The 23471-nt window shown below is 38.0% G+C and overlaps 2 protein-coding genes and 1 long non-coding RNA gene across 17 annotated transcripts in view; 1 reads left to right on the forward strand and 2 right to left on the reverse strand.

Annotated features, from left to right (window-relative positions):
- The window catches only part of LOC127509992 (SLAM family member 5-like), a 65632-nt gene that overhangs the window by 2458 nt on the left and 39703 nt on the right, over nt 1–23471 (forward strand). For 3 of the 15 annotated variants that reach the window (XM_051889439.1, XM_051889440.1, XM_051889437.1), the window contains exons 4-5: nt 19628–19744; nt 19835–19899. The exons of 2 other annotated variants lie outside the window; for them this stretch is intronic. In XM_051889439.1, coding sequence (XP_051745399.1) covers nt 19628–19744; nt 19835–19899 — 182 coding nt within the window. Of the gene's footprint in view, nt 1–2420; nt 2778–2979; nt 3295–3681; nt 3967–4102; nt 4214–4876; nt 4942–5069; nt 8380–18387; nt 18509–18712; nt 19028–19273; nt 19562–19627; nt 19745–19834; nt 19900–23471 lie in introns of those variants that run through there. 10 more of the 15 variants (XM_051889450.1, XM_051889445.1, XM_051889446.1 and 7 more) reach the window with 10 other exon arrangements.
- Nucleotides 10073–17911, reverse strand: LOC127510025 (uncharacterized). Its single transcript, XM_051889510.1, has 4 exons — nt 17799–17911; nt 17277–17591; nt 11494–11778; nt 10073–11382 (listed from the first exon to the last, which is right to left on the reverse strand). The coding sequence occupies exons 1-4, from the start codon at nt 17845–17847 to the stop codon at nt 11243–11245; spliced, it is 789 nt and encodes a 262-aa protein (XP_051745470.1). The 5' UTR covers nt 17848–17911; the 3' UTR covers nt 10073–11242.
- Nucleotides 11809–17263, reverse strand: LOC127510101 (uncharacterized). The gene is made up of 3 exons (XR_007929485.1): nt 16659–17263; nt 14600–14690; nt 11809–12340 (listed from the first exon to the last, which is right to left on the reverse strand). It is a non-coding gene; the product is annotated as an uncharacterized LOC127510101 (long non-coding RNA).

Genomic DNA, 23471 nt, shown 5'->3' on the forward strand with positions numbered 1-23471 from the left:
CACTGAGGACAACTGAGGGACTCAAACACAACTATTAAAAAAGGTTCAAACATTCACTGATGCTCCAGAAGAAAACATGATGCGTTAAGAGACGGGGGTGAAAACTTTTGAACAAGAAGTTAATGTGCAAGGTTTTTTTTTATTTTGTTTAAAGAACATATTTTTTCATTTAGTACTGCCCTTTGGATGCTACAAAAGATACTTACATGTTTCCCAGAAGACAAAAAAGTACAATTTATTCTGTTTGTCCAATTCAAAAAGTTTACATCCCCGAATCTTAATGCATCGTGTTTCCTTCCTTTTTAATAGTTGTGTTTGAGTCCCTCAGTTGTCCTCAGTGTTAAAAGATGGATCTCAAAATCATTCAGTCACTGCTGGAAAGGGTTCAAATATGCAAATAATGCTGGAAAACTGAAGAATCTGCAGGATCTGGAGGATTTTTCTGAAGAACAGAGCTCAGTTTAACTGATCAGGACAAACAAGAGACTCATGAACAACCATCACAAAACAAACTAACAGTCGTAGATCATCCAGGTAACCACACACAGTATTAAGAATCAAGGGTATGTAAACTTGTGAATGGGGTCATTTTTATATATTTCTGCTATTTTTTTGTCTTGTGGACTTTATGTAAACAACTGTTATGTGAAATAGTTTATTCAGGACAGTACTAAATAAAGAATAACAAGCAATTTTCATGATCCTTCTTATTTTGTTAAAATGATTCACATTTTTCTAGATTCTGCAAGGGGTATGTAAACTTTTGAGCTCAACTGTAAATATATATATTAGACTAAATTATTAGACTACCTGTCATAATAAAGAGAAAACACAAATATTTTAGGATTCTTTCAAAAACTTGTTTAAAAAAAAAAAAAAAAATCATTTATTTGCTAAAATTATTAATTTATTAGGCAATAAATAGTCTTTAAAATAGTTACACATAATAACCTGAAAATGTAATATTTTGTATGTCCTCCTCTGGCCTTGATAACAGCTTGCGTTCTTGCTGGTTTGTTTTCATGTACTTTTACACAGTCTCTGTTGTTATGGACTGTAACTGGACATCTGAATAATTTACTATTTTTTTTTTTTCTGCCTTTCTTGTAAAACAGTAAAATATTTGAAAACCGTTATCTAAATAAGAAGATTATTACTTGTGTTTGCTGACAGATTGTTGGGGTCACAAAATGTTTTTAAAGTCCTTGATGTTTATTAGTTTATTGGAGTATGAATTAATATAGTGAAATGTCTGTCTCCATTTCACTGTTATATTTATGACAACAGAAAAATACCATGATATTGATCAAACATTTGTTGTAAGCCATGATTAATGGTCAGCTCAAATTTGTATTTTTTATATAGGTAAATGTAATGCTTTTTTTTTTCTTCTTCTTCTTCTTCTTGTTTTTATGCTGTTTCTCAGTCTTTAATCTCTCATGTGATGATGTTTTTAGTGTGAACAGACAGACTTTAATAAGTGGAAATTCTTTCCTTTGAATAGACAAGTCATTACTTTGTTAGACTATTTATTTTTTAGTCAGGAGAGATTTTTTTTTTTTTTTTTTAATTTCTTATTTTGGGTCAAGTGCACATTTTAAAAAACAAAAAAAAAGATTTGTTCTTGTGAAATAAAACAATAAATCATTTAAAAGTTTTTCAGGATCTGCATGTGTCTTAAATGTAGCAATAACTTGACAAGAAGAAAGAAGAATGATGGACGATTTGATGCCAGGACAGAGATGAGCAGAATTGTATATCTTAACTGTATATTATTTCCACAAACAAGTGTAAACTATTGCATTTTTCTTTAATACATTAGGGGTTTTAATATACAAGTTAAAGCCAACACAAAACTTGTGGGGCATGGTTAAAGCATAAATCATTTATTCTGCTTTTTTTTTTTTAATTGCATTTATAATGTTTTTTTTTTTTTTTTTTTTTAAATAAAATAGGGTAGCATTATATGCTTATGAAGAATCAGTTGCAGAACCAGGTGTCAAATAAATGAAAGTAGTAGGCTAAAGTGCGCAAAAAAAAAAAAAAAAAAAAAATCTTCTTTCTGTTGGTAAAACATCCTCTACCCTTTTTCCTGGAGTCTATACAAGGTACATTCTTGGTGTGAGATGACTTACCACTGAAATAATGTTGAGCACAACTCATCCGCTAAGAATTGGATTTCAATAATATTTCATAACATGAAATTTTAACAAACTTCAGAATTTTAAAAGCAATCTTTTAGAATACTGAACTGGGAGGAATGGGAACATTAGTCAGTAATTCTTCTTAAACTTCACCGTGTCTACACTGGATGTGACCAAAGACTTCAGAAGTCCGTTCTTCTTCTGTGTGCTCTAAACACTCACCATACTAACAGACATGAAGGACAAATGAATTTGCGATGGTCAGTCGCTTTGTCGTGTCCAGGGTAGACAGTCTCAAGCTGTTGCAGCACTGTAGACACAGGGTTACTTTGTAAAAGTATTTACTAAAATAGGTCTATAGATGAAACCCGTATAAGTGAGAAGCCACAGGCTGTAGAGCCTCTGAAGGGAAGTGCTCTAGAGGAGCTTATCATTCACTCTGAGCTTCACTACAGACCGACAGCACTGTCCTCTCCTGATCTTCTGCCACTTTCTACCTTTATTAGATCATTTCTGTTGGGATTTCCTTTTCTAATCTAGCAGCTCTTTTTATTTGAAACCGTTAATCAAAATTCAAACAGAAAATATTTGACATGTTTATATTCGTCTGTTTGTGCTTATGGACTCTGACTGGTAAGTATTTTTATGGCTTCATTTCTGTGTTTATTATTATTTGCCCACAAACAAACCATTCTGTTATTATCCATCTTTCGTTTTCATGTTTCAGACTAATATGAACATTTGTTCATGATGTTATTTTTCTTATTCAATGATTGTTTCGAATTAACAAAAACTCAAATCCGGTGACTCTCAGAGTATGTGTGTTTGTGTTCAGGTGTGTTTGTTGCTGATGCAGTGAAGTCAGAGTCAGTGACTGAGGGAGAATCAGTCTCTCTGAACTCTAGTCTCACTCAAATACAGACACATGAAGACATCGAGTGGAAGTTTGGTGACATTCTCATAGCTAAAGTAAACAAAAACAAAGAGAGTGTGTTTTATAATACTACTGCTGCTGAGAGTTTCAGAGACAGACTGAAACTGGATCAGACTGGATCTCTGACCATCATCAACAGCAGAACCACAGACTCTGGACTTTATACAGTCTCCAGCAGCAGAGACACGATCAACATGATCAATCTCACTGTCTATGGTGAGGAGAGAATTACTATCCTGTTTGATGATATGGGTGTTTCTTTAATGTTCAGTTTTGATTATAGACTTTAAGAAAATAAGCATATTAATAATGTTGGAATAACATTGCTGACTCCTTTGTCAAGGCTATAGCATTTATTCATTTATTCAAATAGTCCTGCAAATTTATTTAGTTACAGCTTGATTGTAAATGAGGCATAATAAAAATATTCTCAAATATTTAACTTAAAATTTTCATAGTTTATTCAAAAAATTACGTCTCTTAATTCATCTCAAGCAGTACGTTGTTCTTTCAATATCAGATTGTTTTTAAATGCTCTACTTTTCTGTCTTTCTCATCTACTTCATTAATACTCATTTATCTATATTTTATAACATTTTCCAGCTCATCTGCCTGTTCCTGTCATCACCAGAGACTGTTCTTCATCATCATCATCATCATGTTCATTGGTGTGTTCAGCTGTGAATGTGAGTCATGTGACTCTCTCCTGGTTCAAAGGAAACAGTTCATTGTCCAGCATCAGTGCATCTAATCTCAGCGTCAGTCTCTCTCTACCTCTGGAGGTGGAATATCAGGATAGAAACACCTACAGCTGTGTGCTGAACAATCCCATCAGAAACCAGACCAGACATCTCAACAACACTGAACTCTGTCACACATGTGCTGCAGGTACGACAGCGCTGATATATTTGTTCATTTGCTGAACTGATCTCTGAAGTTATAAAGTTCAGATATAGTGTTTGTTGAAGGTTAGACTGACAGATTCATTCACTTTAACCCTTCATTGTGTCTACTCTGTATCAAGGCGAATCCTCGTTGATCACTGGACTGATCTCTGCTGCTGCTGCTGGATCTCTGTTGATTGTAGCTGCTGTCGGGATCTTCTGGATCTGCAGGAAGAAAACACACCAAGAGGGCAAGTATTCCTACTGCTGAGATATCTGTACAAATACAAGTTTTTAAAGGCACAGCAAGTTTCACTGCTAGAAGTCATGACTGTATGAGATCATATGAATGTCTGTCATCTAATGAACACAAAAGAAGATATTTTGAAAAATGTTGGAAACCAAACAGTTGGCAGTAGCTGTTGACTTCCATAGAAAAAAATACTGTAGAAATCAATGACTACAGTCAAATGTTTGGTTACCCACAATCTTTAAAATACGTATCTTCTACTGTGTTCATCAGAAGAAGGAAATTCATACAAGTTCGGAACAACTTGAGGGTGAGCAAATACTGACAGAATTTATTTTGTTGGCTAAACTATTCCTTTAATGTGCTTGTAATGCGCTAGTAATGCAGACTAATTTGGTTATTATAGACCCTTATCATAGTAAAACCATGTTTTGTTTTGTTTTTTTGGCACATTTGTATAAAAAAAAAAAAACATAGTTAAACTTCATTTAACTACATGATTCATGTTTGTTTTCTTCATTATTAAAACCATGGTTCATACCTTACACTTCAACCAATCAGAATCAAGCATCCCACAGCCCTGTATTATAATATTAAAATAATGAAAATCAGTGCTGCAGAAAAAGCAACAATAATTCTTTATTTGTCATTTTTGTTGAAGCAGTTCAGAGCGGTGAAGAAATCACATACGCTGATCCCACATTCTACAAACGAAGAGCACAGAAATCGGTATGAACTGTATTTCTGTGTATGTGTGTGTATTATTTGAGCAATACGTCTGATCTGATTTAGATGTGTATTTATATGTATAAGTTAAAAATAAATGATAACTACATCTGTGGTGTGTTTTCTTACAGAGAGCTCAAGAGGAGGAGGATGTGGTGTACGCAGGAGTCGTCATGCGACACTGATAGAAATGTGCTTCTGTTGAAGGGCTGCCAGCTTTCTAAAACCCAAAGATCCAACAATGGGAAAGGACGTGGATTACTATATTAGTTGTGGTTATGTTATTCCCCCGGTTTCACAGGCAAGGCTTAAGCTAGTCCTAGACTAAAATGCATGTTTGAGATGTTTTAACTGAAAGCAACTTGCGCTGACATTCCTTAAAATATGTCAGAGTCATTGTTTTGTCTCAAGATGCACACATGTAATGTTTTACTCTGGGGTACATTTATAAAAGCCTAAATGTCCTAATTGAACTAAGGCTTAATCCTGGTTTAGGCTAAGCCCTGTCTGTGAAACCGGGCCATAGTATATTAAGTACAAAATAAGTGCACGAAAATAGAGCACTTTGAGTACATTATGGAAGTGTATAAGTGTACTAAAATAAAGTGTATTTTACAGCACTTTTTTTTCACCTGGGAAAGCACAGAATTTATAAAAGATATTGTTGTCATACCTGTCCTAAATATTAAATGACACAGACTGTGCAGTGTTTAGTGATTTATTTTTGATTCCTCTCAAATGTGAAATCTTTGAAATATCTGTTTTTTAATCACAATAAATGTGGACAAATGTATATATAATTCAACATTGTCTTGTTGTTGTCACGGTCTCAGTCACATTCAGTTTGTTTTGGTTTTCATCTGTCACATGTGCTCCTTTGTTCCGTTTTTCCCACCACAATCTATCACCATGGACATTAACAAGATCATTCACAGCTGTATGTCATTTTAGTTCATCATCTGTGTATTTAAGTTCCTGTCTTCCCTATGTTAATTGCCTGGTCTCGTATGCCTTTGTGTTGTGTTGCGTTCCTGCCTGTACCTGTTGGATTTCCTAGTAAAGACTTATTTTGATCTCTATCTTCTTCATTGTGTATTCCTGCACGAGCAATGCATTACAGAAGACCGGACCCTCCAATGGATGAATGGGTAAAATTCATCGCAGTGGCTCAGGAGAGCCTTTTTTTTTTTTTTTTTTTTACATTGGGGTTCTCCCGTCTTGCCGTCACCAGCCAGCTGGAGGATGAAGCCCTCAAGACCCTGTTCTGGATCGGGGCGAACTTTCACCACCCTAACAATCTCCCAGACACCACCGGACTGAACTGGAGGGAAGCCGTGCTGATGTGTCTGGAGAGCATGCGGCCCCAATCCAGAACCCCGCCTAGCCCAGTGCCCAGCCAGAAACCCACGGACGGCGAGGAAAGACAGCACAACCCACCGCAGATGGAGTGAATGACTCTACCGCGATGTTAGAGCCCGCGCTTGGAGGAGCGACCGAGCATGACATCACACCGGAGCCTGAGGAGAGGTCTGAGTGCTGAGGTCAGGCTGTCCCATCCTGTGCCGAGGGAGTCGAGAGGTTGGTCAGAAGCCCCGCCCACCCGTCCGTCACTGAGAGTGAGTTTCTGGACTACAACACTGATGCAACCCTTCATCTGCCTACCTGTTCTATTCTGGATTCACCGGTCCCACCCAGCCTCCTTCTCCCACCTCCTCTTCTAAATGTTTTGGTCATCCCAGTCTTCCTCCCAGACCCCAGCCACGTCTGCTGTCCTGCCCGAGCTGTCCCCCATCAGTCCCGCTGTACCACCGTCATCTCCTCTCAGTGACATGGTCTAGAACCGCCACTGGCTTTTCTGCAGAGTTTAGTTCCAACCAGCTCAAACACTTGCCTAGAGGTTTCTAGTGTCTGAAATACTTGATTAGCTGGTCCAGTTTTAATCTGAACTGGATTTGAACAGTGGCCCTCCAGCAACAAGTTTGGACACCCCTTGTTTAGAGACACTTTAATGATTTACACGCTACAGTTTAATGCTCTTCTGATCAAATAAACATTGATAATCATTCTTTCACCACACCGAAACTCTCAGGAGCTAAAAGTGTCAAAAGCTGCAGTTACTTCTGCTTTTATGCATGTGAATGTGTGAGAGAGAGAGATGAAGTGTGAAAACCAGAGCAGAAACTGACCAGTGCATGGGAAATTTTGTTTTTAATACTGAACAATTACATTTAAATTTGCTTCTTTTAAACATTTTTGAAGATTATAGAACTATGAAATATGAGTGTGACAGGGTCTAAACCATCATCTGTGCTTGTGGTGTTCTGCCAAAAATGTGATGAATCAACATGACTCTCTCAGACAGTGAGTCTCTCATACAGACCCTGATGTAGCGCCTACTAGTGACTGAACATAGAAAACAACACATTATTTTATGTGTTCACAGCCTGAGACCTGTACCATGATGGTAGCTGAGCAAACTCAGGGTTACAGGATTATTTTCTTGTTGATTATTTTCTTGTTTGTTGGTACTATGACGCTGATCATCAACTTTCAGTCAGCTCAGGCTTTGATCCTGAGTTCATGGAGCGTGTGCACATGAATGTGTGACATCAGTAGCGAACAGCCAATCACACGCCTTGTAACGATTCAAAAGTCTTTTGCCAAAGATCAAGAGATTGAAGTATATGATGAATTTACACACATTCACACTGAAGAAAACAAGAAATAGAGCAAGATATTTTCTTTTATTTGTCCTAACAGTGCAAGTAAAATTGGTTAAGTTAGTTGTTATAGTAATAATATACAGACATTCAAACATGTAAGGTCACATAGTCATTTTTAAAGCGTTATCGATTGTTTCTACAGCTTATTACACATTATCTGTATATATTAATATTCATTTTAAGTAAATGCTTAATAATAATTGTTAAACTAAAATTGCTTGTGTGTAATGGATTATGGGTATAATAATTATAGAAATCAAATATAAATCATTTAAAATAATTATAAGTGATTATCATTAAAGCTTAGCCAGACAATTTTATTAAACTAAATTTTTTTTTTTACTATGTAGTGACCTTTACTTTCGAGCAAGAGAAACTGGGGGAGTGACTTCATTGCATCAGATATGTGTCACTTTGCTCACATCTGATTGGTCCAATTTCAGTTTGAGATCTTTAACCCAGAACAAAACTTTCATGGTACCTAAAACCCAGATTTGGTGCAAACTAAACTGAAACTTGCCTAGCTAACCAGCTAAACTGGCTTCATGGTACAGGCCCCAGATCCTAGTCTTGATATCAACAACTTTATTTTCTGTCCCAGCAGGTAAAATTGTGATTAAATGTTTTTAATATTCATCAGAGTGAAGGTTATGTGTATTCATGGAATGGTTTCCTCCTAATATTTTGCTTTTAAAATTAAAATTCAAAATTAAATTAATATTTTGCTTTTAAAACTATTTAAAATTTTGAGAATTTTCACAGTAGGCAGTAGCCTGAACCCAACAGTCAAGCCAAGGACTCAAGTTCACTCAAGCAGTCATTTGGAAAAAGGGAGGAAGAGAAAAAAGAAAAGAGTCAGAAGAAGACCTCTGCTGCTAACAAACCTACAAAGCAGTCATCCATTATGGGATTTTTCCAGAAGAAATGATTGTTGTTTTTTTTCTTTCATGGACTTTTAAATTATATGTTGTAACTACAGGTCTGGAAACACAAAACATCCTTCTTTTCTGAAGACCATTTAAAACAATTGTGTATTCAGATGAAATTCTTCAATCTATATTACATGTATTACCAGCGACTGATAATTTTTTGGATGTTTTCAGGATGATGTTGTATGTCACTGTGTTCTAAAATGTGTATACTGTATATTTAATTTCTTTTAAAGGAGCATTTAGATTTGGTAAAATGAATTAACATATGATGTAAATTATCTACTGATCTCTCTCTCTCTCTCTCTCTCTATATATATATAGAGTGTAGTTCACAGAGCAGTATATAACACCTGAGGACCAGCTTTCAGTCAGTGGAGCTTTTGGTTTAAGAATGGGAAAAGCTGCTTCAAGAACTTTGATCTTGGAAATGGCATGTGGTTGTTCATGTGAGTACATATCAAAAGTGGTGCACGGATGGTCAAACGATGAACCGTCATCCAGCCGTGTGCCGTCCACAGCTCACTGATGCCACAGGGGAGCAGAGACTGTCACACATTGTTCACAGCGACTGCAGGGCCACAGTGAGACAAATCACCAGCAGCTACAACAGTGGGGACCAGGGCAATGTGTCACAGCACACAGATCGTCACGGCCTTCTGCGTATGGGCCTGTGTAGCCCATGACCCACCCGGGTCCCCATGCTAACCACACACACCATCGCCAGCAACGCATGAAATGGGCCTAAGATCATCGAGATTGGACTGTGGATGATTGGAAGAAAATGGCCTGGGCTGATGAATCAAGATTCCTGGTGCATCACGTCGAAGGCCAAGTGTGATTACGCTGATTACCAACAGAAGCCATGGCACCTGGATGGTCTGTTGGGCAGACACAGGCCGGTGGCAGTTTTCTTGGGACACTTTAGGCCCCACTATCCTAATAGCACAATCCCTGACAGCTATCAGGTATCTGAACATCATTGTGGACAAAGTGCACCCATTCAATGGCTGGTGATGGCCATTACCAGCAGGATAATGCGCCATGCCACAATGCCAGAACTATCAAGGAGTGGTTCGAGGAACATGATGGTGAATTTCTGTTAATGCTTTGGCCTGACAATATCTGTGGTTCGACTTAAAAAGCGGGTTCATGCTACATCACCACCACCCTATAATGCAGGGGTGTCCAACCCTGTTCCTGGAGATCTACCTTCCTGCAGAGTTCAGCTCCAGCCCTGCTCAACATACCTGTCTGTAACTATCAAGTGCTCCTGGAGATCTTAATTAGCTGATTCAGGTGTGTTTTATCAAGATTGGAGCTAAACTTTGCAGGTAGGTAGATCTCCAGGAACAGGATTGGACACCCCTGTCATAATGTACGGGAACTGGAGGACCTGCTGTTGACATTATGGAACCAGACACCCCAGGAGACCTATCGCCACCTCATCGATAAATCTCACGATATGATAATACCTCGGTATAAAGTCTATGATACGATATTTATTGTGATATTTAAAAAAAAGAAAAGAAATGAAGACAAAAAAGTGCCATAAGTGTTAAACAATGATTGAACATTACAATGATGTACAAATTAATCATGTCATATCCTGTCCTCTTTTCTTTATCCTCATCATAACTGTTGTTTAGAGGTCTGAGGTATAGAATGAGATGAGTTAAATGACCTAAAACTCCCTTTTATAAAATAAAATACTTGCACCAGCTGGACCTTGGTGAGTTCATGTTAGTTAATACTTTAAATAAATGTTAACAAATGAACCTTATTGTAAAGTGATACCACAAATTTAACACAAATAAGATGCTTGAATACACATGTAAGATCCCGACAGGCAAAACAGAATATTTTTGTAAGATTCAGAGAATCCAAACGACTCCATTGCGTGAGGCTGCCTTCTTGTCATTTCTGACTTATAACAAAAAACAGAACAATGCCTTAAAGCTGCTGTGTGACAAGGTGTACAGAAAACAAGCTAAAAAAAACCCCAGAACCAAAAACCCAGAAGTTTTTATAAGCTGTCGACCCAAAAAACAAGCATTTTTTGGATTGTTTTCCTCCCCGGTGGGCGTGGTTTTCAGATTATGACGCCTCTCTAGATCAACGGCAGCGCGAACGCAGATTTGAATGTCGCGATTTTATTTTTGTCAAAGGTTTAATATACACGGGCGAATCGTTGTCAATTAGATCATGTGGGTGATGAAATCGAGAACACGATATTTTAAAGATTAATCATGCAGCTTGACTTTGTGCACCTCTCTCTCTCTCTCTCTGCATTGATATCTGGCGTATATGAGTAGCGCGAGGGCTTTTCAGTGCATTCATTGTTATAATATTCATGATGTGAGACGGCTCTATTAAAGGATACTCTCTTCGCATTTCACCCATCACACCAGAACCGTTTTTGGAACCGGGCTGAAAAAAAAAATGACACTTTTTGCCCGGAAGACGTATTGTTTCATAGTCATGTGACCACGATAATATGGAGACAATTTTGCTATCGCCACGATATTGATAGTATCATTACATCTCTAATATATATACATGAATGCTATTTACTCAAAGGATTTCTTGTAATATAATATCTCCAGTCATTCAGAACCATCTCCGTCTTCCTGAGAGATTAATCAGAGATGGTTATTTCTGGACGCTCTTCTTCTGTTGAAGACTTCTGGATCTGATGTCATAAACCAGAACAACCACAGTAGCCACGCCCACCAGAGCAGAGAGAGCCAATCGGATCACAGCTTCAGTAAAGCCACAACAGTGGATACGGTCTAATGAGACAAGAAATGAGTAATGTTAAAATAGAAATATTGTTTAGTGTGTGAAAAGAATATATTATATATATATATATATTATATATATATATAGTTCTGCTGATATACCTGCAGCACATGTGTGACAGAGTTCAGTGATGTTGAGATGTTTTGTCTGATGGCTGATGGGATTGTTGATCACACAGCTGTAGGTGTTGTTATCCTGATATTCCACCTCCAGAGGTAGAGAGAGACTGATGCTGAGATTAGATGCACTGATGCTGGACAATGAACTGTTTCCTTTGAACCAGGAGAGAGTCACATGACCCACATTCACAGCTGAACACACCAATGAACATGATGATGATGATGGTGAAGAACAGTCTCTGCTGATGACAGGAACAGGCAGACGAGCTGGAAATATTGGAGAATAAATTTAATTCAGAATGTAAAATAGCTGTGATATTTGTCAGGGAATTGATATTTCTTGATTTAAAGAATTCAGATTGATAAAATAAAGGCTTCAGATGCAAAAGCCTCTCAGTGCCATCTGAAATTTACTCCTAAAATGAGCAATTTTTATCAGGCTCCTGTGTTTAGGTTCAGTTATTTCACTTTAATGGCAATTTCCTTTCCATTGCCATTAAAGTGAAATGACATTAAATGTCTTAGAATAAACACAAAACATAAAATTAGCAAAAAACAAAGCAATTTACTTCATTTTTGGACAGCATTTCAACAAAAGGTTTTCACACAATTAGTACAGAAATAAAGCATTTTAGGTTTTTTGACAGAGATTGCAATACTACTCAGGAAACAACAACAACTTATAGTCTGAAACCAAAAATCATGACTGTGGTACGTCTGAATAAAAAAATGTGACAATTTGACAAAAAGAAAATTCCCATCATCCATGAATCCACCATCATGATCAGTGTGTGTGCTGTTCCAGTTCCTCAAGGTCACCATAAATATCCTAAAGGAAAGCATAGTAAATGTGTATTTACTTGCATTACTTTGTAGTTTCAGATTGTTTTAAAATGGGAAAAATATAAGGACTTTATATAACACAAAATGAGATAGAATGTTTTGAAATAACAAGAAAACACCTTTATATTTAATAAATAAATGTTGTTTCATTTCTGATTTATTTGGGTGAAATTGATTCGCTGCCATTATTAAGTTGATTATTGAGGTTTGAAGTAGGGACGTTAATTTACACAAATTCCCATGATCCACCGTCATTTAAATTAATAATCAATTAATCATTAACCTTGAAACTGCAGGATGTGTCTACTGCAGTGGCATATATGGACCGGCATGACAGGGAGTGCCTCAAAACACCAGCTCCCTTACCAGAAGTTTTTTTCTTTTTACTCTAAATAACAGGCTAGTAGGATTGTAAAATTAATAATAATAATGATAATAATGATAATAATAATAATGTTTTATTTATTTAGTGCCTTTGAAGAACCCAAGGACACTTTACATGAAGTTGCTAGATAACATGAATACATATACAAGTATACAGTCAGTATACAACATGTGATTGACCAGATGGAACAGACAAAGAAAGTTAATCTACATTAAACTTACAAAAACAAGCATAGTGCTGGAAAATTGAGACAGACAATCAATTAACAAAACATAATGTGAATAAGTGAGTTTTGAGAGCAGTTTTAAAGGTCTGAAGAGAAGAGACATCACAAAGGTCTTGTGGTAGTTTGTTCCAGAGCTTAGAAGCTGATATGCTGATTATATCCTAATAATCAATATGATTTATGCTAATTTGCAAATAGATTGTTTTGCTATTAAAAGTGTTCTTTTCATCACAAATTAGGATATTACATATTACAGAAAATTTGGAGAATACGAAAAAAGTATATTTTTACTATTTGACAATCTTCCTGCCGTCTGCATGCGCCATAACACTACAGCCTTATTTACCTTTATTTGAAGTAAAATTATCCCAATCTATGGCGTGCTTGCTTCATTATTCCCTGCGTCTGCTGCTCATGTATGGCAGTATAACCACTCACCCTAATGATGACCTTGCTTAATCAGTCACTGACAAGTTTTATCGATTAAATTATTAATGATCAATCGATCAAACATTCTATCATTGATTAATCATTAGTGTCACTACTTTGAAGCTCAACTTTGAAGGTGGTGAAAATCAAACAAATACCATAGAACAAATGAACATTTTGCATAGCCCTATTCGGACGGTAATTGTTTCTCATGTGGACGTCTGTAAAAATAAATTTGCATGGCACTTCAGTGATGAAACTCATGCATTCAGGAGGCAATTTATTCATGGTGGAGGAGCGAGTTTTGTGGGAATATGCGCTGCTCACGCGGTCAGTCGCATGATTGTCTGCTGTAAATGAAATGACATATGCTTGGAATAATGAGAATAGTATCATATGTAGTATAACAATATCCTATTTATTATTTGATTATTTAAATCTCCTGTTTTAAAAAAAAAATAAGAGATGCACTATAGCTGAAATGGTTTTCTTTTATCTCATTTTATCTTAAAATGATGTATGTCATTTTAAAAATGGGGAAATTAGTGGGAATAAGTTAATGCAGCCTTTTATTTACATGATCTAAGCATAAAGCTGCTTGGTTTATATTTTATTGCATGCAATTCTACATAATACATATTTTAAAATGGTATTTAATAATGGCCCATTTTAAATGTTATGTGCTTTATTTCTCTTTCTCCTTTTGTTCTTAACATCTTCCCTCCGCTGTGATTGAGCGGTGATGAAATATTGCTTTTTTAAATACTTTCCAACATTTCTGTATTAAATGTATCTTTTAAATGCATGCAAATTACAGCAAAGCTCAACACTTATACAGTGCAAAATTACCACGCAACCTTGGTAATTGTCAAAAAACAGTAGGCAGTTCAGCCAGGCATTTTTTATGTGGGTGGTGAGAGAAAAACACTGATATTCTGGATTCGGGCAGCAAAAAAATCACTAGCTAGCCCCTGTAAATGCTGAAAATGCCTTACGTCCCCATGAGAAACAGTTACTGTTGAATAGGACTTATGTCTATCTGACACACTCAGCTGAGTTCATGGAGCTCTCTCCGGACGAGCTGATGATCTGAATCAATAAGTGTTAAATAAGGTAGAGATGCAAAAATGTGCAGAACAGGGGTCCCCAAGACCAGGATTAAAAACCACTGCCATATATAGTGTTAGATGTGTTCAGACACTCACCTGGTGATGCCTGATGAGATCATTAGTGTTGTCAGAGAGGTACAACATTAAACACTGAATCAACTTCTCTGTGTATTTGAACAGGTTTGGTCTGAGAAGTACATGAAACAAAAAGTTGATTTTTATGGTGGATACACACAAGCTTTTATATCTAAACTGACTGAGAAAAATATGTCTTTAAAGCAGACAAATCACCCAAAATGCAGAAAATATGCCAGGTTCACCTTTTTTTATTTTTATTTGGCAATGCCAATTTGTCAAAAACAATTAATAGTAAAGTGTGAAATTAAGTGGTACCTCCAGAAATTGATCTTACAATATTAATCTTAATATTGCACCATAACTGTTCGCACTGGAAAGATGGATGTAGAGAAAAACAACAGTATTAAACTACACAAAATATGATTAAGCTATAGCTTTTTCTATTTTTATTATATAGGGGTGTAACGATTCACTCGTTTTCTCGATGCATCGATTACAAATCCTGACAATGCATATGCATCGATCTTGAAACATGTTTTTTGAATAGTGAATTGTTAATTTCGGTCGATAATCGATGTAAAATGCTAAGAATCGGATTAATCGCGATTCTATAGCGATTCAGTGCTTTAAAATATATAAACATTAAATTACTACATGCGCGAATTAATGGAGACGTTGTGCGCGCCACTCGAGCCCTCACAGCTCTCCTCCACAGATACGCGCTGCACTCTTACATAATGTAAGAGTCTAAATGCATACGCACAGTTCCAACGAATGATAAATTAAATTTAACTTAATGTTTTTAAACTGAATGTGCGAAGGAAACTGCTGAAGTAACTACAACATTAACAAATAAGAGCGCAAGATTTATCCATCAATCAGATGCGCATTAAAGTTGCGTTCGTTACTATAGCGACAGTAGGCACCCAGCGCGTTTCCTTTCAGAATCATCGTAAAAAAAAAAGTTCCGTATAAAGAGGACAAAGAGGGCTTTTCTTACTATTCTGTGAAGAAAAGTTCGTTTAGGATTAGTTGGGAAAGCGCATGATATTCTAGGGTAGTCTCTCCACATAAGCATTAGAATGTTTAATGTATCTGGAACACTTTAATAAGGTTGTGTAGCTATTAACTCTGTACTATAGTTAACATGAACTAACAACACTTTTAAAGCCTTTTAAAATTGTGGCTTATGTAAATTTCTACAAATGCCAATTTTTAGGCAATTAAAATAAAGTTATGTAGCATCATTAAGAACTAACATGAACCAACAATAACAATAGGTTTTTTTTTTTGTTGCCCTTACTCTCTGACCTCCTGAAGGTCGCTGTGTAATTTGCACCCTGACTAAGACACATTGGGGGAAGCATTTCAATAACCCTAATGAATGCGTATAAAAATGCCGAATTTTACTGTGAATCGTCTCGAATCGAATCGTTCTGAATTAGCAAAAATCGTTCTTGAATCGAATTGAACACCTATGAATCGTGAATCAAATCGATTCACTGTCTACCCAAAGATTCACAGCCTTTTTGGAGCGGAGTGAAAAATGCACATAGGCTACCACGTTAGTGCAAACTCGGTATTTTTATCTAATGCAATCTTCATGAATACATGCAAACACATTAAATATATGCATTAAAAGCAAGCACTCAACAATCCGTTCGATGGCGCACATTTATAAAATATACTTGTGTGCAAACTGGTTTCTTGATTTATGTGCAATAAACTTACATGTACAAACTCGATCTAAATATAAAACTAGTTGCAAAGTATTCATAAATAACACGCAATTGTTGAAGAAATCGTAGCAGTTCAAAATATGACTTAAACAAAACCCCATGTGACTACAACTGAAATAAACGACTGAACGTTAGATGACACACTCATATTTTATTTTGTTAATATAAAGCTAAACTTTAGCTTCCACCATCGTCACCACATCGCGCTGTTCAGAAAACGTTGCGTGCTTCCAGTTTAGGAATACACCCCTCTAACAATCAAATGTTTGTTAATTAATGTTTAAAAAGTCAAAATCTAATGTTTTACTTTGTTAATATAAAGCTAAACTTTAGCTTACCTCCTTTCATCATCTTCACCACATCACGCCTCAGAAAATGTTGTATTGTGCTTCCGGTTTAGGAATACACCCACTAACACAATAAATAAGTGTTTATGAATGTTTAAAAAGGTCAAGCTCTAATATTTTACTTATATATTTTTATAATATTTTTACTTTTTAAAAGACAGCTTACCTAACAGTTGTCTTGACCACATCACTTCAAAATGGCTCCAGCTTCACTCATTTGCTCATAGAATATTTGCATATCATGCAGCTCACAAATACGAGTTTACTTAATTCTAGCCGAGTTGTAATGCTAGTTGATGTTACTTACGTTTTTTTAATTTACTTTACACATACACTTATGCTCACCTTTTAGTTTACATTTTTGTGTTGCACACTAGAATAAGTTAAGTGCAGATTGAAATGTTATGAATGTATATTTTTTTCGAGTTTAATCTATTTATCTTTATAAGTAATGGATGTTGAGCCAACGAATCATTGATCCAGGGTTTTTTTTTTTTTTTTTTTTTGTGTGTGTTTGTATAATAGGCTAACAAAAATAACATTTTGTTTCTGCAAGGTTTATGTAAACTTGACCAGGACTGTATATAAAATAAGTAATTCTCTCCTCACCATAGACAGTGAGATTGATCGTGTTGATCGTGTCTCTGCTGCTGGAGACTGTATAAAGTCCAGAGTCTGTGGTTCTGCTGTTGATGATGGTCAGAGATCCAGTCTGATCCAGTTTCAGTCTGCCTCTGAATCTCCCAGCAGCAGTAGTATTATAAAACACACTCTCTTTGTTTTTGTTTACTTTAGCTATGAGAATGTCACCAAACTTCCACTCGATGTCTTCATGTGTCTGTATTTGAGTGAGACTAGAGTTCAGAGAGACTGATTCTCCCTCAGTCACTGACTCTGACTTCACTGCATCAGCAACAAACACACCTGAACACAAACACAAACACCACATTTGGAGTTTTTGTTAATTTAAAACTATCCTCTTCATTTTTCACAGAAGTCTTTCTGAAGGTTTAGTCTGATAAAACCTGACAATATTAGAGGAAAATGAATGATGGAGACAATAAAAATCAGAATGGCTTGTATGTGGAGAAATGATAATATAAAGAGAAGTGTAGCCATAAAAATACTCACCAGTCAGACTCCAGGAGAACAACCAGAAGAAAATTAACATATCAAACATTTTTTTAACAGTTTCAGAAATGTTATAATAAGCAAGTCCTGCACTCTTGAAAATGTTGATTGTTCTGCCAGTGTGTAATGAAGGTTTTTATAGAAATCCAGCAGTTAAACTCGTCCAGTAGCTCCTCCCACACAGACAGACCTTTTCAGTAATTCTTTTAAGTTTAAGAACTTTTTCTTTCTCAAAACAGAATTAGTCTTTCATTTCATTCCTTTTGGATCTTGACGGACACATCCCAGCATCTGTAAGAAATAGAGGTTTGGGGCAAAAATGTCTAAATTTGATGTGATGTTGTTCCTGGAGAGCCTCTGAATGTCTGAACATCTCGAGTCTTACACAGTCAGTTCAGTTCATGAATCTTTTTTAAGAGTCACTGATCATTCATTTTAATAAAGGATAATATTTTGATCATATTATTAGAAATAGTTCCCATTCTCTCCTTTCTGTAACTCATTTTGAGAAGGCATGGCAGTATCTGAAGGGAGGAGTTTAGTTTCACTGAACCACTTTCCAACAGACCCGCAGATTCATCCGCTTTAAGAAACATTCAACGTTTAGACGAGTGTCAGGATACGACTATTATCACAGTTCTGTTGTCAAACTATTTCATAAATGCTGAAGAAAATGTTTATTTTCATCAGTTTGTGCTTGTGTCAGGCTGGTGAGTATTTTAATGGCCTCACTTCAGTTTATTTTATCATTTGCCTACAAACACATTAATCCATCATTCATTTTGCTTCTAATATTTTACAGTTGTATAAGATTAATATAGCCAAATATTTTTGTTGATGCTGCTGTCCCTTTCATTGACTATATTGAAATGAGTGAAGAATTAATTTGAGTTATTATGTGTGTTTGTGTTCAGGTGTGTTTGTTGCTGATGCAGTGAAGTCAGAGTCAGTGACTGAGGGAGAATCAGTCTCTCTGAACTCTAGTCTCACTCAAATACAGACACATGAAGACATCGAGTGGAAGTTTGGTGACATTCTCATAGCTAAAGTAAACAAAAACAAAGAGAGTGTGTTTTATAATACTACTGCTGCTGGGAGATTCAGAGGCAGACTGAAACTGGATCAGACTGGATCTCTGACCATCATCAACAGCAGAACCACAGACTCTGGACTTTATACAGTCTCCAGCAGCAGAGACACGATCAACACGATCAATCTCACTGTCTATGGTGAGGAGAGAATTACTGTCTGTTGACTAAATTCACCAGATAATGTTACTGAGAATATTATAAAATGATAGAGAATTCTGTGATGATACTGATCATTGTTTCCATTCTTATAATTAAATATTTTAATAAGTAACATTGTATAATGTTTGTTTATCTGCTTGATTAATTCAGTTTTTTTAATATCAATAAACTGGAAAAGATCACAGTAATTTCTATTGAATCTGATTTATTCTGTCATGTTTTCAGCTCGTCTGCCTGTTCCTGTCATCAGCAGTAACTCTTCACAAAATTCTTCATCATCATCATCATGTTCATTGGTGTGTTCAGCTGTGAATGTGAGTCATGTGACTCTCTCCTGGTTCAAAGGAAACAGTGTATTCTCCAGCATCAGAGTGTCTGATCTCAGCAGCCGGTCTGATCTTCTTCTCCATCTGGAGTGTGTGGATGATTCCTACAGCTGTGTGCTGAACAATCCCATCAGAAACCAGACTCAACACCTCAACAACACTCAACTCTGTCACACATGTGCTGCAGGTACTTCACTGATGATATCTGGTGTTTCTGCACACATTGATCTGGGCTAATGACTGTCTCTTTCAGGTCCTCCAGTCTCTCTGACAGTGCTGATCTCTGCTGCTGCTGCTGGATCTCTGTTGATTGTTGCTGCTGTCGGGATCTTCTGCATCTGCAGGAAACACAGAAACACACACAGAGAAGGCAAGTATTACCTGTATGTATATGTGTGTGTGTATAATTCTCAAACATCATCTCTCTGAGTGTTTGTTTCTGTCATTATTGTTGAAACAGAGACTCAAGCAGAAGAGATCACTTACGCTGATCCCACATTCAACAGAAGAAACAGAAATAAATCGGTAAGATCTTTGATTTCTGTGTATGGTGTGTCTCTGCGTTGTTTCAGTCTGATTTTACTGTGTGTGTGTGTGTGTGTGTGTGTGTGTGTGTGTGTGTGTGTTTAATGATTTACACACACAGCAACAGCTCAACATATATTTATAAAGCAGTAGATGTGTTTGTGGATTTACACTGTAGACCATCATTTAGAGACACACAAACATTAGTCCGCTGACACACAACTTTAAAATACAGCAGTGAATCCTCTAAATCAGGCTTTTCACACTTTCAGAAGTGGATCCTGAAATATGAGGAAATAAGGACCACCATCCTGAAATTTAAAATGCATCTGCCCATTTAATATACTGGAATATGTAATATTATAAATCTTAAAATATCTCTGAAGTTACATTATTTTCTACTCACTATACTGAAATACTGTTAACTGTATTATTATTATATTTAAAAATAAATGTTATTAATATTAATCATTAATTTAATAGACTAATAACTAATAATTTTATTGTAATAACATTTTTCTTTCTTTATTTTAATCTAATTTATTTACTTATTTTTTTACAGTTTTCTCTAGATTTTAATCTTATTTGTTGCTTTAATTCTTTTAGTTTTTCTCTGAATTCTTACATTTTATTCATGTTAATTTAACATTTAATAACTTTTTATTTATTTACTTCAATATAATTTATTTAATTTATACCACCATATATTTATTTATATCTAATTACTTTTAATTTATTTTAGATTATTTTAATTTTATTCAATTTTTACATTTTTATGATATATTAATTTAACATTTATCACTTTATTTACTTATTTTAATCTAATGTATTTATTTATTGTTTTCTTACATTTTTATCATGTTAATGTTTAATAATGTTAATGTTTAAATAACCATAAAATAAAATAAAAATAATTATTTTCTCTAGACTTTTCCATGTTTATTTAATATATATATATATATATATATATATATATATATATCTAAAATATCTAAAATTTAAGTATTACATTTTATACCTGAAATATACTTTTAACTGTACTTGAACTTTTCCCTGTCAGCATTTTTTTAAGTAGTTGCCAGCCAACAGTATATCTTGTTGTACTTTTTCTTTATTTCTTTTATCATATTGTTCCTTTTGTAAAGCGTTGCTTACACAGGAACACACAACGAAGGAGATTAGGTTCAAATAAGTCTTTACTTAGGAAATCCAACAGGAACAGGCAGGAACGCAACGCAACGCAACGCAAACAGTGGCAAACAGGTACAGCAGAGACAAGGCAGAATCGTGGTCGTGGAACAGGCAGTAGAATCAGGGCAGGCAGATATCAATCACAAAACCAGGAAACAATAAACTGTCCAAAGGCAGGCAGCAGAGAATCGTACACGGGGAACAGACAGGAACAGAAACAGGCAGACAAACAGGATAACACGCTCAGAATTGCAACCAGGGTATACAAGACCTCGCAAAGTGTATGTGGATGTGAGTGGCTTAAATAGTTCAGGTAATGTGCTGCAGCTGGGTGTGGTGATTACTGATTGGTAGAGTGAGTGCAGGTGATAACCAGGGAGGACTGTGGGAAATGAAGTCCGGGAATGACTGGAACCGTGACATAATGTCCCCCTCCCGGAAGGCGCGTCCTCGCGCCGTGGATGGCACAACCGGGAAGGGGGGGTGGGTGCCCTGGAGACCTACTGGCAGTTGAGGGTGGATGTACAGATGGGTAGGGAGGTCTCCAGGGCAGGTCAAGGGACTCTAGGTGCCATGGCAGGTCAGGTGCCTCGGGCAGCCACGGCGGGTCAGGTGCCTCGGGCAGCCACGGCGGTTCGGGAACCTTGGGATGCCAAGGTGGGTCCGGAGTGTCGGGCAGCCATGGCGGGTCGGGAGCCGTGGGCGGCCATGGCGGGTCAGAGTTCGTGGGCGGCCATGACGGGTCAGAGTTCGTGGGCGGCCATGACGGGTCAGAGTTCGTGGGCGGCCATGGCGGGTCAGAGTTCGTGGGCGGCCATGGCGGGTCAGAGTTCGTGGTTGGCCATGGCGGGTAAGAAGCTGGCTCGTGGTGGGCTGGAGCTGGCTCATCGAAGGCCGGAGCTGGCTCATGGGTTGCTGGAGTGGAGTCTGGAGCTGACTCGGGCTCTGGTACGGAGTCTGGAGCTGACTCGGGCTCTGGTGCGGAGTCTGGAGCTGACTCGGGCTCTGGTGCGGAGTCTGGGGCTGGCTCGGGTTCTGGTGCGGAGTCTGGGGCTGGCTCGGGCTCTGGTGCGGAGTCTGGGGCTGGCTCGGGCTCTGGTGCGGAGTCTGGGGCTGGCTCGGGCTCTGGTGCGGAGTCTGGGGCTGGCTCGGCCTCTGGTGCGGAGTCTGGAGCTGGCTTGGCCTCTGGTGTGGAGTCTGGAGCTGGCTCGGCCTCTGGTCGGAGTCTGGAGCTGGCTCGGGGGCAAGGAACTTGGTTGGCGCCGGCAGGGCAAGGAGCTTGGGTGGCGCCAGCAGGGGAGCACTCTGGGGCTCTGGGGCAGCCTCCGGGCCTACAGCGAGCTCTGGGGCAGACTCACGGGCTGGAACGGGTTCTGGAAGATCTGATGAGGCGAGACGACGCTCTGGAAGATCTGATGAGGCGAGGCGAGACTCTGGAAGATCTGATGAGACGAGACGAGGCTCTGGGAGATCTGATGAGACGAGACGAAGCTCTGGAAGATCTGATGAGTCGAGACAAGGCTCTAGAAGATCTAGTGATTTGAGACGAGGCTCTAGAAGACCTGATGAGACAAGATGAGACTCTGGAAGATCTGATGGGACGAGACGAGACTCTGGAAGATCTGATGAGATGAGACGAGACTCTGGAAGATCTGATGAGTCGAGATGAGGCTCTAGAAGATCTGATGAGACGAGATGAGACTCTGGAAGGCCTGATTAGTCGAGACAAGGCTCTAGAAGATCTGATGAGACGAGATGAGACTCTGGAAGATCTGATGAGACGAGACAAGGCTCTGGAAGATCTGAAGAGACGAGACAAGGCTCTGGAAGATCTGAAGAGACGAGGCTCTGGAAGATTTGATGAGACAAGACTCTAGAGGATCTGATGTGATGAGACGAGGGTCTGGAAGATCTGATGAGACGAGGCTCTGGAGCTGATTCATGGGCTGGGGCCGATGTGTGCGCAACCCACACTCACCAAATGGCTGTGGCCATAATGGTCAGCGCTGTAGTCTCTGAGGGCTCAGGCGTGGCAGCCATCTCGGCTGAGGGCTCAGGAGGAGCGGCCATCTTGTCCGTAGACACTGGCGGAGCGGCCATCTTGTCCGTAGACACTGGCGGAGCGGCCATCTTGTCCTTAGACACTGGCGAACTTGAGTGCGTAGCAACCGGCGAACTTGAGAGCGTAGCGACTGGCGGGCTTGAGTGCGAAGCGGCCGGCGGAGGCTTGAGTGTGTAGCGGCCGGCGGGCTTGAGTGCGAAGCGGCCGGCGGAGGCTTTGGAATTCCAGCTGCTCGTGCAGACGTCAGCGGTGGATCGTCCACACTGGACAACAATCCTCTCCGCTCTCGGACGGATCCAGAGATGTGACGTGACTCTGG

The sequence above is a fragment of the Ctenopharyngodon idella genome, chromosome 3 (assembly GCF_019924925.1).
Source record: "Ctenopharyngodon idella isolate HZGC_01 chromosome 3, HZGC01, whole genome shotgun sequence".
In the NCBI taxonomy this organism is placed as follows: Eukaryota; Metazoa; Chordata; class Actinopteri; order Cypriniformes; family Xenocyprididae; genus Ctenopharyngodon; species Ctenopharyngodon idella.